Here is a 16,203-nt window from a genome sequence, read left to right as displayed (position 1 = left end):
ATTTGGGGGCAAGGGAGCAGAAGGAGATAGAGACTTCAAAATCGAAGTCTCACACTTTCATCTTTTTTCTTCTTCTTCCTGCTTTCCGGTTAAGGAACGAAGAGAGGACTAGTTTGTTTATTTATTGTTATTTATATTTAACTCTTTATCTTAATTACTCGCTATCCGCTCAACACGGACACCGGACAAAATCCGTCAGAGCCCGAGGCGGAGCTGCGCCAGCTGAGGAAGTTTGGGTGCTACCGCGCACCGTAGGCGGAGCGCCGCCGCCGGTGTGCTCAGGAGAGGCGGGAAGATGGCGGCCGCTGCCGGCGTCGCGCGGAGCCGCTTTGTGGTGGTGGGTGGAGGCATCGCCGGAGTTACCTGCGCCGAGAAGGTACGGGCTGTGGAGTCGCTGTCTAACGCGTGCATGCGCGCCCCCCGCCGGCAGTCGGAGTCGGGAGGGGATTTGGGTGCTTTAAAAGGGACTACAATGTATTGTTTTCTGCTTTTTCTTTTCTTTTTTTTTTCTCAATGTTAAATTGATTTCCTATGTCATGAAATGTTTCGTGTCTTAACCTGATTTCTACCTTCTGTGTGTAGTTGCAGTGTTTCTTTCAGGTTTGTCACGATTTGCCCGTGGTCCGTATGCATGGATTAACTTAACTGCATTCCTATTTTATGCCAGAAGTGTGGCTGTGCGGTTGTCCCTTAAATCTCTACACTTTGACCTTTAGGTTCTTCCCATCTGAAGTACTGTAATAAATGTTCAGTTGCTCGTATTTAATGCAGAACATGCTTCCTGGTGGCTTTTACAGCCACCCTGTTCACCTGTAGGACACTGCTGAGAAGGAACCTGGCTTCTGCTGTGGCTGAGCAAGGCACCTGTTAAGGTGGAAATTCTTTACTGTGGCTTGCAGCCTGTAAGATTCTCATATTGTATTCCTAACAGCATTCTGAAGATGATGAGCTGCTTATCAATTTGATAAATTACATTTAAAACAACTAACAGGAATCAGTCTGTTAAAAAGCGTGACAAAAATGCAGGGAATCTCTGTAAATCGTGTGATCAGAGTCTTCCAACAGTGAAAATAGCTTTTTTTTAAATTTATTTTTTACAGTTACCGCAGTTGTTGGAGTTGTATGAAGTAAATCTTGATTCATTTGATTCATTTCAGTTATTTCCTTTATAATTCTTCCATAGTATTGAAACAGTATTTACCTGATCCAATTTTACACGATATAGTAATATGTATTACTTACCAGTAATTATTACTTACCAGTAATTTTGTTGTGTTTAATTAAATTTCTGTTGGTGACTACTTGCTCATCGTGTTTTCTGTTTCTTTACAAGCTGGCCGTGGACTTCCCATCAGAAGACGTTTTTTTAGTGACAGCTTCTCCTGTTATAAAAGCTGTAACAAATTTCAGACAGGTAAGAAAGCTTTAATTTTTGTTATGGTAGACCTCTTCAGAAGTCTGTATGTGTAAAAAATAATTTTAGAGTCTAATCTTGACTGTGGTTATGACTGTTATTTTATGGTGATTCATTTATGAGTTCATACTCACTGAGTATATTCACAGTATTAGTAAACGAACAGAGATTGCATTGGGTACATACACAATTTAAGTGTTTAACACATTTCTACTGAAGCTTTATTTCACTACTTTGCTAATGGGAATGCTCCATCTTAAGCTCCAAAATGATATCTTGGAATAAATTACTTAAGAAGTTTAGTCACCTGTAGCTGGTGATTCAGTTACCTCTTTGCTGCTTTTGTTTGTTTGTTTTGAATAAAATAATTCCATACTAGAGTTCAGATTTCTGGCTTGTAGGTTTGTTAACCAGAGGTACTCAGATCTTGCAAGGCACAGCTCTTTTTCCCACCATTATGGAGCAAATTTTACTATAGAGCATGGAAAGAGTCAGGTTTGGATTGCACAGAATTCAGGATGCAAAGCTACAAGCCACCTAAGCTAGCCCATAGGAAGATAGGTTTTATCTCTTGGGGAAAGCTAAGACACCTGGAACCATCTTTCTGCTCAGTATTTGTGTTCATCACTGTTTTTCTGAGACATGGTGCATAAATACAAATCCAGTGCAGGTATATCTTGAGACAAGTAAAGAAAAGTTTTTATTTCTTTAAGGTTTGCAGGTGTCAGAATCTGTTTTCTGGTGTATAATGCTTAGATTCAAATTACTGAAGGGAGAAAATAAGGCATGGAGATTTCAACAAAAGTTTTTGCTTTCAGTAGCTGTAACTGGCTACCAGCATTTCTTGGTTTTTTTTGCACTACTTTTTTCTTTCTTTGTCTGAAGCCAATGAGATGCTCAGAATGTAGCTGAGAGAATAAGGACTCTTTGTGAGAATGCAAAGTAACACCCAACTAATGAATCCCAAGCACAGATACAGGTTGGGTGAAGAATAACTTGAGAGAAGCCCTGAAGAGAAGCATTTAGGAGTGTCAGTTGATGAAAGATTCAACACGAGCCAGCAGTATGCACTTGCAACCCAGAAGACCAATGGTATCCTGGGCTGCACCAAGAGAAGTGTGAGCACCACATCGGGGGTGGTGATTGTGGCTCTCTACTCAGCTCTTGTGAGACCCCACCTGGAGTACTGCATCCAGATCTGGCACCCCCAACACAAGAAGGACATGGAGCAGGTCACAGTGATGATCAGAGGCCTGGACCATCAGGCTGAGAGAGCTGTGGCTCTGCGGAGACACTGCAACAGCCTTCCAGTACATGAAGGCCTACAGGAAAGCTGGGCATGGACTTTTAAAAAGGATGTAGGGACAGGATGATGGGAAATGGCTTTAAACTGAAAGAGGATAGATTTAGGCTAGACATTAGGAAGAAATTCTTTACTGTGGGGGTGGTGAGACACTGGAACAGGCTGCCCTGTGAAGTTTTGGATGCCCCCTCCCAGGAAGCAGTCAAGGCCAGGCTGGATGGGGCTTTGAGTCACCTGGTCTAGGCAGGGGAGTTGGAACTAGCTGATCTTAGAGGATACTTCCAACCCAAACCATTCTGTGATTTTGAGTTTCAGAATGCTGACAACTGGGGGTCATGGGCATCCAGGGCAGACACTTTACATGTAGTATAGATATAAAGTCTGTAATTCACATCAGCAGAAGTTTTGGCAAGTGAAGAGTAATGGAGTAACTAAGCATTGTTTGAAGGCAGATGAACATACATACCTTAACTTCCCTTGCAGAGGTGCCTGGGCCCTAGCTTACCCTATAAGTAGAAGGCTGAAAGTTCCTATGCAGCTGTTTCCTTCTGCAACAAACCTCAGTTCAACATAACTTGGGTGTTTTCCAAGTTCCGTTTTTTGTTTCTTTTTGTTTTTCTTTTCACCAGTCTCTGAAATATCTGATAGCGACTACATGTGTTTCTGAGTAAATGCTCTGAGGATCTGTTTTGCATAAATATTTATCTTGCACATCTTGCTTACAGGATGGATGGAAGTATGCATTTTTCCTGACATAAGGACAAATACCTGCAACGTGCAGTTTTTAAATTGTTAAACGTTAGAAGAAGATGTCACGGGGTACTTACTTTTCTAAGAAGGGAGAAGCGTTTCCCCTAGACAAAAGGGCTTCTATAATTCTCTGTGCTGTTTTGAACAAAACATTCATCCCCCAGAATACTTAAGAAAGATGCTTGCGTGGGGCAGCATGTAACATCATTGAGTTACGTCATCAATGTTTTACCAAACAGGTCAACAGGGTCTTAGAAACACATCCAGTAAATTAAAAAAGCAACATTGCTAACTCTAATATATATATATATATATATATATATATCGATCCTTTACCAAGGACACACATGAAAAGGTTCCATACGTAGAAGAGTACTTTTGGCAGTGACACAATAACATGATTCAAGACAGTATGGGCTTTATATTGTGACTTCTGTATTAGAAACTCAATACTTTTTGTTGTTTTTGTTTTTTACAAACTTCAGTTACTAAAATGGATAGATTATTAATATTTTTAAATCCCTTTCCACTTCTTCCAGGTCTCAAAAACACTTGAGGAATTTGATGTAGAAGAGCAACCAAGTTCTCTATTAGAACAACGATATTCCAATATTAAAGTTATCCACTCTGCTGTAAAACAATTGAAAAGCGATGAGCATGTAAGATAGTGTTTTCTCTTTTTCATTTGTACATCTTTTTTGAAGGTAAAAAAGATAAGAAACAGATCTGAGAAACCGCTGAATGATTTTGGCATGAAATTCTGTTCAAGAATATTCAAGTTATTAAAACAATTTACTGAAAATTACAAGAGAATACCTCTGTAGCAGAAATGCTAAGTCAGCCTGACCCAGTAAAGGAGCAGCTGGTGGGAAGGTGGGGCCAATGCAGAGGAGCTCAGGTGCATGCAGCATACCTGAGTATCCTGGCTCTACCTCTTCCCAGACCTCTTTTAAGTGTTGGCAATGGAGGTGAGGGTGTCTTACTGGAGATCCCTGCCTCGTAGAGGCCTTCCAAGGGTAAGCAGCTTTCTTCCTTCATTTCTGCATCTACAGCTGCTGCGTTTGCTGCAGGCCAAGTCTTTGCTGCTCTGGTATTATCACTGTATTTTCATCATGTTGTAGCAATTCAACCTCTGATGTTTAATCAGATATTCATATTGTTCTGGTGGGCTGTGGTCGCTTGTGAATTTTGATGTAAGTCAATTAAACCTATATGGTATGTCAGTATAGGTGTCAGAGAAGTTCTTTAACCTTTAACTGTATGTTTCTGTGACTCCTGAATCACTGCTTCTTCCTCCAGAGACCAATGTTTTAACAACTTCATGATCTATAAAAACTAATTCTCAAAAGAACCAGCGTTTCCACTTTGGCTTTGTCCTTTTTAACAAGAAAAATGTTGCAAGTATGAGCAATGTATAACACAGCACATACAGGTCCTATTTACTGTCCAAGTCAGCTTGACATGCTTCGTTGTTTTTTTTTTAATTCAATTATTTTCAGAAATTCACATTCAGATCTCAAACTGTTCTTGCTCATTATGAGTTGCAAACCTGTGATTTCAATTAGATCATTATGACCCAAAGTGTTGGCTTGTAGCTCCGTCATTGTATGATTTTAGTTTAGTCTAAGCAGATACAATATCTCGTGTATATGCATTTTAAAGGATCTTTTTCCTCTTATCCCAAAATCTTTAAAGCATTCATTGTGTAAAAGCACTGTAAACTATTTAGCTTCTGGTTTGGAAAACATCAGAGTCTCAGTGTTAAATTTTAAGTGGGTAGTACCTAGTTAACACATCTGCAGTTGTTTAAGTTAGGAAAAATCAAAGAGTTTGGTGCTGGTGTCCAACTGTATGTGTGATTATTCATCTATTAAGAATCATAACAAGTGTGAAAATGTTTTGGTGTCATAAAGCCATAATTATTTTTCCCTTCTAAAACCAAAGATCTGGATTGAACAGTGTTTTACAGTTATCTCACTACTACCTAGAAATGTACAAATGAGATTTGTAGTTGCTAATATGTGGTAGTGCATAGGTCTACTTCTGTTACTGGGGTGGAGGGACATCAACTCACAGAAAACTGATCCTTTCAGCACGGATGGTGAGTACAGGGTGCCACCAAGAGGTAATATTTATATTTCATGTGTCCTAGGTGTATATGTTCTGCTTCATCAGTTGTATCAAATATTTAGACTTGTAAATCTATGGTGAGTATATAAGATAGCTTTCAATCTCTCATTATGTGCTTGCTCTTTTTTTTAAGAGGCCAGTTACAGCCTTTTGATATCTGCAAAATGCAGCAACATCAAGGGGAAAAAAAAAGCCAATATCATTTCCATTTCTTTCTTTTTTTCCCCTTATTTTTTAACAGAAAATTATCACTGAAGATGGGAGAGAATATATGTATGAAAAACTCTGCCTGTGTGCTGGGGCAAAACCCAAATTAATTTTTGAAGGAAACCCATACGTATTAGGAATTCGGGATACTGACAGTGCACAGGTAAGCGTGCTTTGTGCTTACATGTGTAATATGTTCATCTTCTGGAAATTGCTGAAAATGGTTGCAGGGTGAAATGGGGAAACATCAGATGCTGTTTTAATTTTATGTTCTTGAATAGAACATTTTCAGTAGCAGAGAAGGAGCCTTTTGAAACATTAAATAATTAGTTACTAAATGCATTAAGCTTATAGATAGAAGCATTATCTATGAACTAACCTAAGAGTCCAGAATAAATGGTGTTCTTTTGCCCTCTGGGCAGAAGCCAACCTGGAAGTGCAGATGGGAAGTAGGCACCAGTAGGAACTGCCCTGAAAAGGAGCATCCAGTGCATTGTATGAAGGGCTGCTTCTTACTGAGAGGCAACTAAAGACCGACTTTTTCTGATTGTAGAGAAAAAAATTACTGCTGTAGTCCAGGATGTGAACTACAAGATGTTTTTGTGTGGTGGTGTTTGTTTTGGATATTAAAACTTTGCCTGAAGCTACAAAATTAAGAAGAGAGAACTGAAAATAGAACTTGTATTGGCTTGTATTTTATTTCACTCACTACTAAGATTTGATTTGGATATTTGTTTCTTTCCAAAATTTTTTGGGGATGAATAAAATAGCTTCCTAGACTTTCTACAGATTATTTATTTTATTCCTTAATTCTAAGCAGGAGTTCTTATTTTCCTAAATGTCTGTATCTTTGCTTTTTTAATGTTGTGAAAATTACTGTGGAAGTTACATCAACTATGATAAAAACTTGATTAATGGATGATAAAATGCTAATAGTGTCTGGGTTCTGTCAGTTTGGCTTAAATGTAATTACTGAACATTCTCCTGGCTCAACTTGAGACTTAAAAGGCTGCCAAAATAATTTCATTCTTTAATGTGATAGAACTTCATGGGTTTCGCTGGCTTCTCTAACAGATTCTTAGCATAAGTAAATGTATATCAGTAGCTCGAGGAAATTAAACTAAAACCACTGAGAGAAAGAAAACACTGGAAAGGATATATTTCATCAGTGTTCATTCAGTTGTTTTCTTTTCTGACACAGGCTTTTCAGAAGAATTTGGCTCGAGCTGAGAGAATAATAGTGGTTGGCAATGGTGGGATTGCACTTGAATTAGTGTAAGTAAACTACTAAGTTAGAAATTTACACATGCAAATAAAATCTGTAACAGTTTGATGTTCAGTCTAGTGTGTGTGAGCTTGGAAGAAGGTTGACTTTAAAATTATAGCTCTTAAGGCATTTAGTAGAAAAATTGATGAAGAATTGTTCTTCATCACATAGTAGAGAGTATTGTCACGCAGCATTCAGAAAGCTTTAAAAAGCTTTGACATACAGATATCAAGAATATACAGCCTTTTTCTAACAGCGCCAACAGATTTCTGTTGAGGCTATTAACAGCAATATTTAAGTTAAAAACAACTTCTCTAACGTCTAGAGATAGAAGATGTAACAGAGAAACAGCTTTTCTTGCAGCCAGCCTGATTTAAGTTATAGAGCTTTTGAGCTGTCTGATGTGGCTTTCATCACAGGGAAGATGTTGAGCCGTGTGGTCGCACAGCCTGGTAGATTGCAGAACCATTGGTATTATACAACTATGTAATCTTGTTTTGCATTGTAGGGAACTGGTTCTTCAATTGGACAGATGCTAACTTGATACTCTTTGGACTTAATGATCTTGAGGGTCTTTTCTAGCCTAGATGATGCTGTCGTTCTGTAAACTGTCCTCTAAATTCGAGTCCACGTTCCATCTGATGGCATCTCTGATGGATAAGAACAGTTCCAAATACCAGTTGTCAGCAGTGGGCAGTCTAGACAAAATGACTGTTTTTTCATTGTGACGAACAGGAAATGCTAAGCAGTTATTACAGACTTGATCTGCCTTTGCCTCCTGCCCCAACAACAGTTAAGGTTGTGGCCATGAGAATATACAAGAAAGGGTTGTTTGTTTGTGGCTTCCTCATTTAAATATATAAAGGCTGTAGTGGATTTTATAGGTTTAGAAGTCTTGTGTTCCTCATTTCTAGCTTCTGGAATAAAACCTTGCAGACTTTTTGTTGTGTTGCTGAGAGTCATAGATCCTTCTTTGGCTAGTCTCTGATTTTATCCACTGCTTAAATGCCCACAGGTATGAAATTGAAGGCTGCGAAGTAATCTGGGCTATTAAAGATAAAGCCATTGGGAACACCTTCTTTGATGCAGGAGCAGCTGAATTTCTTATTCCAAAACTGACGGCTGAGAAACAAGAGACTCCAATTGAATGTAAAAGAACCAAGTATACAATGGAAGGTATTGTTTCAGTTCCCTAGCACTGCAGCAGCAGCGTTTAATATTAAAAATAGCCCTGAAAACAGTTAATTTAGCAAGCTGTAAGTACAGTTTCCTATTATAAGCTGTTGGAGTCTGTCTAGCTCTTAAAGGCCCATTCTGACACCTAGCAGTGGCATGGTTATTTCAGAAGCACGTGCAGTAATAAAAGGCATAACACTGAAAGATGTTTAAAAATACTTGTGTGGAGTCTGATTTGTCTGCAAATTAATCAAATTTGGGACATGGCCTTACCTGGTTTGTTACATCTTTCTGTTCCCCCTGTTTGCAACCAGATATATTCTCTTGAATGTATCCTTGTTCTGAATTCTGCAGGTGTGTGTGCCAAATCTGACATGTTCTGTATCTCTATCTTCAGGAAGTGAGAAAAAAGAAAGGACCACTGCAGCATCTGACAAGCTGGGCAGTGCCTTGGGCCCTGACTGGCACGAAGGCTTACAGCTGAAAGGCACCAAAGAGGTATGTTCATCGTCTTGCTTGCATTTGTGTCATTCTTTCCTGTTCAGATTGAAACATAAATGTTGGTTTGCACATCTTTTCAGGACTGATGTCAATCCTAGCATTAAACAGAAGCAGTGATGCCTCTGCTTTCTTTCTTCTAGCTGCCTTAGATATATTTTAATACGTGAGAAGTAGTACAGTAGAACTTGCACAGAGGGATAGGGATTATCAGTCTCCTGTCCCAGCAGGTAATGAGGAAATCACCAGTAGACATGAGCGTTGTGAAGAGTTAAAGGTTTGAAAAAAGTCTTCACATTTCATTGGTTCTATTTGTATTTTATGTATTGATATCTTAGATGTTAGGTGTTTCCATCTGCTACTTGCATGAGAATAAGATATAGTTATAGTTAGATCTGTGTTAAAAATTAAAGAGCGTGGGAAGTTGGCTAATGTGCCACATGTTAGATGGAATATATGGTAATTCATTTTTTTTTGTTTAGTAACACCTCAATTTAGATGGAAGTCTGTTATTTGTTATAGTATTGCTAATATTTTAAATTAAACTTTTGACAATCTTTTTCTAGTTTTCTCATAAAATACATATTGAAATACTGTGTGAAGTAAAGAAAATATACTCACAGAAAGAATTTATACAACTGCAACAGACTTCTTTGGCTTTTCCTAAGGAGGGGAAGAATGCAGAACCAGATGAAGGTAGGTGTGACAGCAAAAAGCAAGTGCTATCAGAAAACTGATGGTGAGACTGCGAGCTAAGCTCCAGATCTCATTTTCCTGTCCTGAATACAGAATTTTGTAGATAATGTTTGTATTTTGAAAATATATTTTCCTAACTGATCAACCTGATATCTCAAATTATTTTTCTTTCAGTTTTGTGTCCTATGATGACATTAGTAAAATAAAATAACTTCTGTTGGTTATATTCTCAGGGCAAAATTTTCCCCTTTTTCAGTGCAGTGGCCTGTATATGTGGAGTTAACTAATGGAAAGATTTATGGATGCAATTTCATTGTCAGTGCAACTGGAGTTGTGCCAAACGTGAAACCATTTCTCGATAGCAATAATGTAAGTATGTTGGCTTACTTCAAAGTTTGAGGCGTTTGGTTTTGGTGATTTTATTAGTATGGAAAAATAAGCTCTTTCAAATGGTTTATGCTTCTCTTGACATGAAATATTGAGGTACAGCATTTCAAAATGTTGAACTGTGAAATGCAGTACTGAACTGTTTTTAAACTTAGACTAAAGTGTGGATTGCTTGGAAATTCTACTTTTGTATGACAATTTTGGTTTTGCTTATTTGAAGGGTTTGACGAGATTCAGGATCAGTTCTGCAGGGGGTTGGGTTGTATTATAATGTGACAAAGTAGTTATATGTAAGTGATTGCAAAAAATACTGTTTTGACACTCTTCAGGGAAATCTGTTTTATTCCTTAAAAGCAGGGGTGCCCTAAGATTGTGATGTTTGAATGTGTTTCTGCTTTTTTATCAGTCTTCTAATTGAGTCAGATTTGACAGGAGAATGAGTAGCCTAGCCATAAATTGTTTATACTGATTACATTTTCTCTTTTGTTAAATGGAGTAAAGAAGAGCATCTTGCTGAGTATTAATTCATATTTTATATCTTCAAATGATTAAGCAGAAATTCAAAAGTAGCAAGTGAGGTGACCCCTTAACATAGATTAAAAACAATAATTGAGTAATTTATCTTTCTTCTGTGCTGATCTGTGCAAATCCTTAGTTTGCTATAGGTGAAGATGGAGGTCTTAAAGTAGATGAACACATGCACACATCCCTGCCAGATATATATGCAGCTGGGGATATCTGCACAGCAGCGTGGGAACCCAGCCCGGTGTGGCATCAGGTAAAAGCAACCATAGGGTTGTGTGCCCAGTAGTAATGTGATCTACAGACTAAAATACACAGTCTCACTGATGTGAGAAAAAGTGTAATTGAACAGGAAACATTGAATTAGTAGATAATCCTGGGTGTGCTGATAGATTTATCTATGTGGCTAGAAGCCAAGTTCATCTTTCAGACTGTGGAAAAAAAAGTAGTATGCTTTCACTGCATGCTGATGTGTATTGTGTACCTTTTTGCTTTCTTTTCAGATGAGACTGTGGACTCAAGCTAGGCAGATGGGATGGTATGCAGCAAAATGCATGGCAGCAGATGCTTTAGGGGAGTCTATTGATCTGGATTTCAGCTTTGAATTGTTTGCTCATGTAACAAAATTTTTCAATTACAAGGTAAATATACTCTTACCATTTAAACCACTGAGTAACACACACATTGCTGGTTTATATTCACTTGCCAGCGTTGAACAGATGCTTTAATATTGATGAAACAGTGTTCTCTGTATAATTAGTTCAGATTTTCTCTGTTCATGCTGGCTGAATGCTGAAACTAGAAAGGGCAAAGGTATTAGTTTTATTTCATTGAGATTCTGTTCGTGAAGAAATTCAGTACAGTTCAGCATGGGAATTGGCTCATTATTGGTTTTAGTGTGTCATATTTCAAGGTGAAGGTTTTTAATTATATCGTGGCTCCCAGAGCCAAAGGAAGGCAGATATTTCTTTTTACTCTAGGGACAAAATCCCTGTTTACATCTTTCTTTTGAAGCATACAAATGTCATCGGTGAAAACACTGAAAGCTGCTGCGATGTTCTTACGAGTGGTTTTTCTTCTGCTAGGTGGTGGTTTTGGGAAAATTCAATGCTCAGGGCTTGGGTGTAGACCATGAACTAATGCTGAGATGTACCAAGGGACAAGAGTACGTTAAAGTGGTGATGCAGAATGGACGAATGGTGGGAGCGGTGCTCATCGGTGAAACGGACTTGGAAGAAACCTTTGAAAACTTGATTTTAAATCAAATGGACCTTTCAGCCTATGGTGAAGATCTCCTGAATCCAGATATTGATATAGAAGACTATTTTGATTGAATGAAAACCAATTTCCATTTTATATACAGTTTTAATACTGACTATTTTATAAAATGTCTCCTGGGTATTACCAGAAAATAGGGATAAGTGCAATTCCTCATTAAGATTTTTGTTGTCAAATTACTGACAGGCAAATAAAGTTAATCTGTGTAGAAACACAGCAGCAAAAGCAACTTGATTAATGTTACCAGTGATTTGATTTAGATTAGATGGCAATGAGAGCAGGGCTATCACACTCCTAAAAAGCAGGCTTCACTACGCTGCTAAGATAGCACTGCATTCAGCTGAAAACCTGTTTTGTCAGTTCATTTCTTCAGGTATTGTGGTAAAGCTGCACTGATGCATCCTGTGTGATTTTTCAACATGAGCAGTGTGAAGCCACTCCAAGGAAGGGCTGACACAACAACACTGGTGGCTGTCCCCTGTAGAGATCTTATGAGGATCCTGTGGAGCAGTGCTGAAGGCAGATCATTTGGTAGGTGGGTACTGGGTGCCATTCTGAATGCTGGAAAGCATCACTCCAGGAGTGTCACCCTGGGCACAAAGTTGAATTAGAAGTTTTGCGTTCTCAATACTAATTGTTTTGTTGTGTGCTTCATTTTTTTCTTCTTGAAACTTCTGTGTGATTTTTCATTAGGCTGATGGGATTTAAACAGACAACTGTTGTAGTCAGACAAAGAAATCATTCAGGAGGTTCTATGTCTCCACCACTTCTGCCCTCTCCTTACTTAGTGTCATGCGTATTGGTTCCAGGAAAGAATTTTTTGAGGTAAGAAATTCAAATGTCATTAGTTACCAGGAATCACAGAACATACTATTAAGCTAAAAAAAAAAAAAAGAAGGGCTTAAGATTAAAATTTTATTTAGATTATTATTTAAATGTAAGTCTTAAATCATAACAAGCTACCTAGATGTATGTTTAATTATATAAGATATACTGCAGCAGTCACGGTACATATGCACAGGTTTGCTTCAGTCAAGTTACTTTCTTTGTTACTCGTAATTTAGTGTGCAAATCCCTTGGTAATAAAGTCCAACTGTTTAAGCTATTTCCTAATGTCCATTAATGATGCTGTAGAATACAAAGACATGAATTGTTTCATAATTGATTCTGATCTGCAGTTGGGAGTTACTATTTAGGGTTAAATTGGGAGCATTTCATTGTACAAAGTTGACACTACATACTGGGGCTTCTCCCAGAAAACCACTCTAATTATTTTGAAGAGAATGAGTGTTCAATTAAATGAATGAATTCCATTTTTGGCAGAGCTTTCAATTAATTAATGTGTGAAAACTCTAAGCTTCGCTCACAAAATTCGACCAGAAAAATAAAGGTGAAGAGCTTTGTTTATTTGAATAATCTGGGGTATTTTTTTGTGTGTGAGAAATTTTAAATTGATATACAGCTGAGTGCCTATGAAAGTGTAGTAGATCAAGCTTTCAAACTCCTGTGTGCCCAGCTGACTCTTACAGTCAGTAGTAGCTGTCTTTCCCCCTATGGTAGCCCAGTCATCTTTCTGAAAATACTGGTGTATGTGTGCATCTAAGGAATCCAACTTTTTCTCTATTGAACTGTGTATGTAGTAGAAATATATACATTCTTTTGGTATCTGCGTCCCCTCAGAAAGGGAGGCAAAAAAATTTTGTAGCTAAATTTTTCCTTGAGTCTATAGGGATTGCTGAGGAGAGATGCCACAGTTGAGCCAGGAGGTAGTACAGGTTGCTGCATACCGACATTACAGTGAAGTTAGGCTCAAAAAGAAAAAGGCTCCCTGGCACTCAATTATATAACAAAGAAGGTAGGGTTAATCAAGTAAAACAATATTAACACACTTATAATAATCTCTGAATTTGATTATTGGTCAGGATTGAGGAAAGTAGAAAAAGAGCCAGGAGTAAGGCTGCCAGTGCAGAAAGAACTTAAGCTCTAGCGCTTGTCTTTGCTAAAAAGCATCAGCTTTTTGTCATTTTTTTTTCTCCTTTCAGAGCTATTTCGTGTTGTCAATGAAACAATGCTAATCACCAGGTTTTGCTCTTTGTATGTGTATGGGAACTGTTGAATCATGGTCTGAGCCACTGATTGATCACCTGAGGTGAGCACTGAGTCAGCTGCAGGAGCACAGGTGAAGGCAATGCACTGTGTGACCAGAAGGGGTGGAGTCTGGCTCCACCTCTCCCAGACCCCATTTTAGGGCTGACCACCACTGGGGAAGGATCTCTTGTTGGAGATCCCTCCTGTGTGGAGTTTTTCCCTGTGAGCCTCGATCCTCAGAGGTGGGTGAGCATTTCTCTTTAATTGATTGCATCTTTTCCATCCTGATAATCTTTCTAATTACACCATCTATAAAATATATTGGCTAACAATATCGTTTGGTATTATTCATTTTAACTTCACCTCTTACAGTATGGAAAAAGAGCATCTGTTTGCTTATCTTCACTTACTGTATGCAAATGAACCTTTCTGAAATTTATGATAATTAGTCAGATGTAAACATTAGTATAACAAAAATGTTGTGCGTTGAACAGCAGCTCCCCTGTATGGCTTTGGTGATATCAATTTAAATAATTTGTTAGGAAGCTGCAGCCATCTTTATTTTCAGCTAATTTTGCCAAATAAGAGGCAAAGCTTCAGCTGATAACAATTTAAGGAGGGGGGTTTATTTAGTAAGAAAGCAGCTGCAAATGTTATGACAAATTTTATAAGGAAACAGCTTAAAACTAGAAGTTGAGCTGGACGCTGTGTTTAGCTTAGTAGACATTGATGGAGACCAAACAGTGGATGTGAGCACAGGAAGGCAGTAGGTGGTGTGCTTCAGCAATGGCAACAGCAGCTGGTGCAATTTTTATGAGCATGGTATCCAGGCTCTTGTTCGTTGCTGGAGGAAGTTAGCTAATGGTGGAGACTATGTTGAAAAACAGTCTTTTGTAACTCAGAATTTACTCTATCAGACTGTGTTATTGTGCTCTTTGTATCTGTTGTAATTTCTGTGGAAATACATGGCACACATTACTTCTGGAGCAATCTATGTACAGTATGTCAGTATGCATTATCTTCTCCTAAACAAGAAGATAATGGTTAAGGAAAGGACTAAATTTCACTTGAACAAAGCTGGAGTGCCAAGGTCATCATAACTACAAGCTGGTGGAAGCTTGTAGCATTTATGTATGTACCTGGTCAGGTGAAATCCTCCTGTTGCCTGAGAAAAAGGCAGTGTTATATCTTTCCGTTTAAGAAGGGCAGAATGGATGACCCAGGGAAGTACCAACATGTTAGCTTCACTTGTGCACCAGAGAAGACCTTGGAGCAGATCCTCTAGGAAGCCCTGTTAAGGCACGTGTAAGAAAAGATGATGATATGGGATAACTAGCATGGCTTCAGCAAGGGCAGATCCTGCCTTTCAGCTTTGTGGCTTTTTAGGATGGTGTAACTGAGTGGACAAGGGAAGAGCCACTAATGTCATCTGTCTGGAATTCAGTAAGGTCTTCCACATGGTCCCATAACATCCTTCTCTCAGATATTAATTTGACAGATGGAGCATTTGATGGATGAGGAATTGGTTACAAGAGTGGTGGTCAGTGGCTCAATGTCCTGATGGAGATCAGTGATGAGTGGTGTTCTTCAGGGTCTCTACTGCGAACGGTTCCCTTTACTATACTCATCAATGGCATCAGCAGGAGCATCAAGTGGACCCTCAGCAAGTCTGTGTATAACACCATGCTGTAGGTGCAGCTGATGTGCCTGAGGGATGAGATGCCATTCTGAGAGACTCAAGCAGTCGGCTCAGGTGATCCTCATGAGGTTCAATAAATCCAAGTGCAAGGTGTTGCACTGGGTTCATGGTAACCTCTGCTATCAGTACAAGCTGAGGGGTGTAAGGAGAGAGACTTGGGATTCTGGTGGATGATGAGTTGGGCATGAGCAAGCAGTGTACCTTCACAGCTCAGAAAGCCAACTGTATTCTGGGCCACATCAAAAGAAGCATGGCCACCAAGGCAAGGAAAATGATCCTGCTCTTCTGCTCTGCACTGGTGAGATCTCAGCTGGAGTCCAGGTATGGAATTCTCAGTGCAGGAGAGACATGGACCTGTTGGAACTTCTCCAGAGGAGAGCTACGAAAATGACTGAAGAGACTGAACATCTCCCCTTCAAGGACAGGCTGAGAGAGCTGGGGCTGTTCAGCCTGGAGAACAGAAGGGTCTGGGGAGACTGACAGAGGCCCCCCTGTATCTAAACAGAGCTATAAGAAAGAAGGGGACAGACTCTTTAGCAGAGTCCCTTGAGAAAAGGACAAAGGGAAATGATGTCAAAGTAGAAAATGGGATATTTAAATTAGATATAAGGAAGTTTGTGGTGTTTTTTGTTATTTGTTTCTTTTGTTTTCACAATAATGGTGGTGAGGCACTGGAACAGGCTGTCCAGAGAGGGTGGATGTCCTGTCCCTGGAGACACTCAAGGTCAGGCTGCACTGGGCTCTGAGCAGCCTGATAATGTAGGTGTCCCTGTTCATTGCAGGGGAAT

General features: G+C 39.0%; 1 protein-coding gene across 1 annotated transcript; it reads left to right on the top strand.

Moving 5' to 3' along the window:
- The first annotated feature begins 295 nt into the window (after nucleotides 1–295).
- On the top strand, nucleotides 296–12,250 carry PYROXD1 (pyridine nucleotide-disulphide oxidoreductase domain 1). Its single transcript, XM_065742501.1, has 12 exons — nucleotides 296–376; nucleotides 1,334–1,414; nucleotides 4,007–4,126; nucleotides 5,839–5,967; nucleotides 7,006–7,079; nucleotides 8,087–8,247; nucleotides 8,645–8,745; nucleotides 9,312–9,441; nucleotides 9,698–9,810; nucleotides 10,484–10,606; nucleotides 10,854–10,991; nucleotides 11,436–12,250. Exons 1-12 carry the CDS (start codon nucleotides 296–298, stop codon nucleotides 11,682–11,684), a joined length of 1,500 nt encoding a protein of 499 aa, XP_065598573.1. The 3' UTR covers nucleotides 11,685–12,250.
- Nucleotides 12,251–16,203: the final 3,953 nt, after the last annotated feature.

This window comes from Cyrtonyx montezumae, unplaced genomic scaffold (assembly GCF_038088225.1).
Source record: "Cyrtonyx montezumae isolate F1298 unplaced genomic scaffold, pur_monq_1.0 scaffold_3, whole genome shotgun sequence".
In the NCBI taxonomy this organism is placed as follows: Eukaryota; Metazoa; Chordata; class Aves; order Galliformes; family Odontophoridae; genus Cyrtonyx; species Cyrtonyx montezumae.
This window is presented reverse-complemented; position numbering and strand designations above follow the sequence as displayed.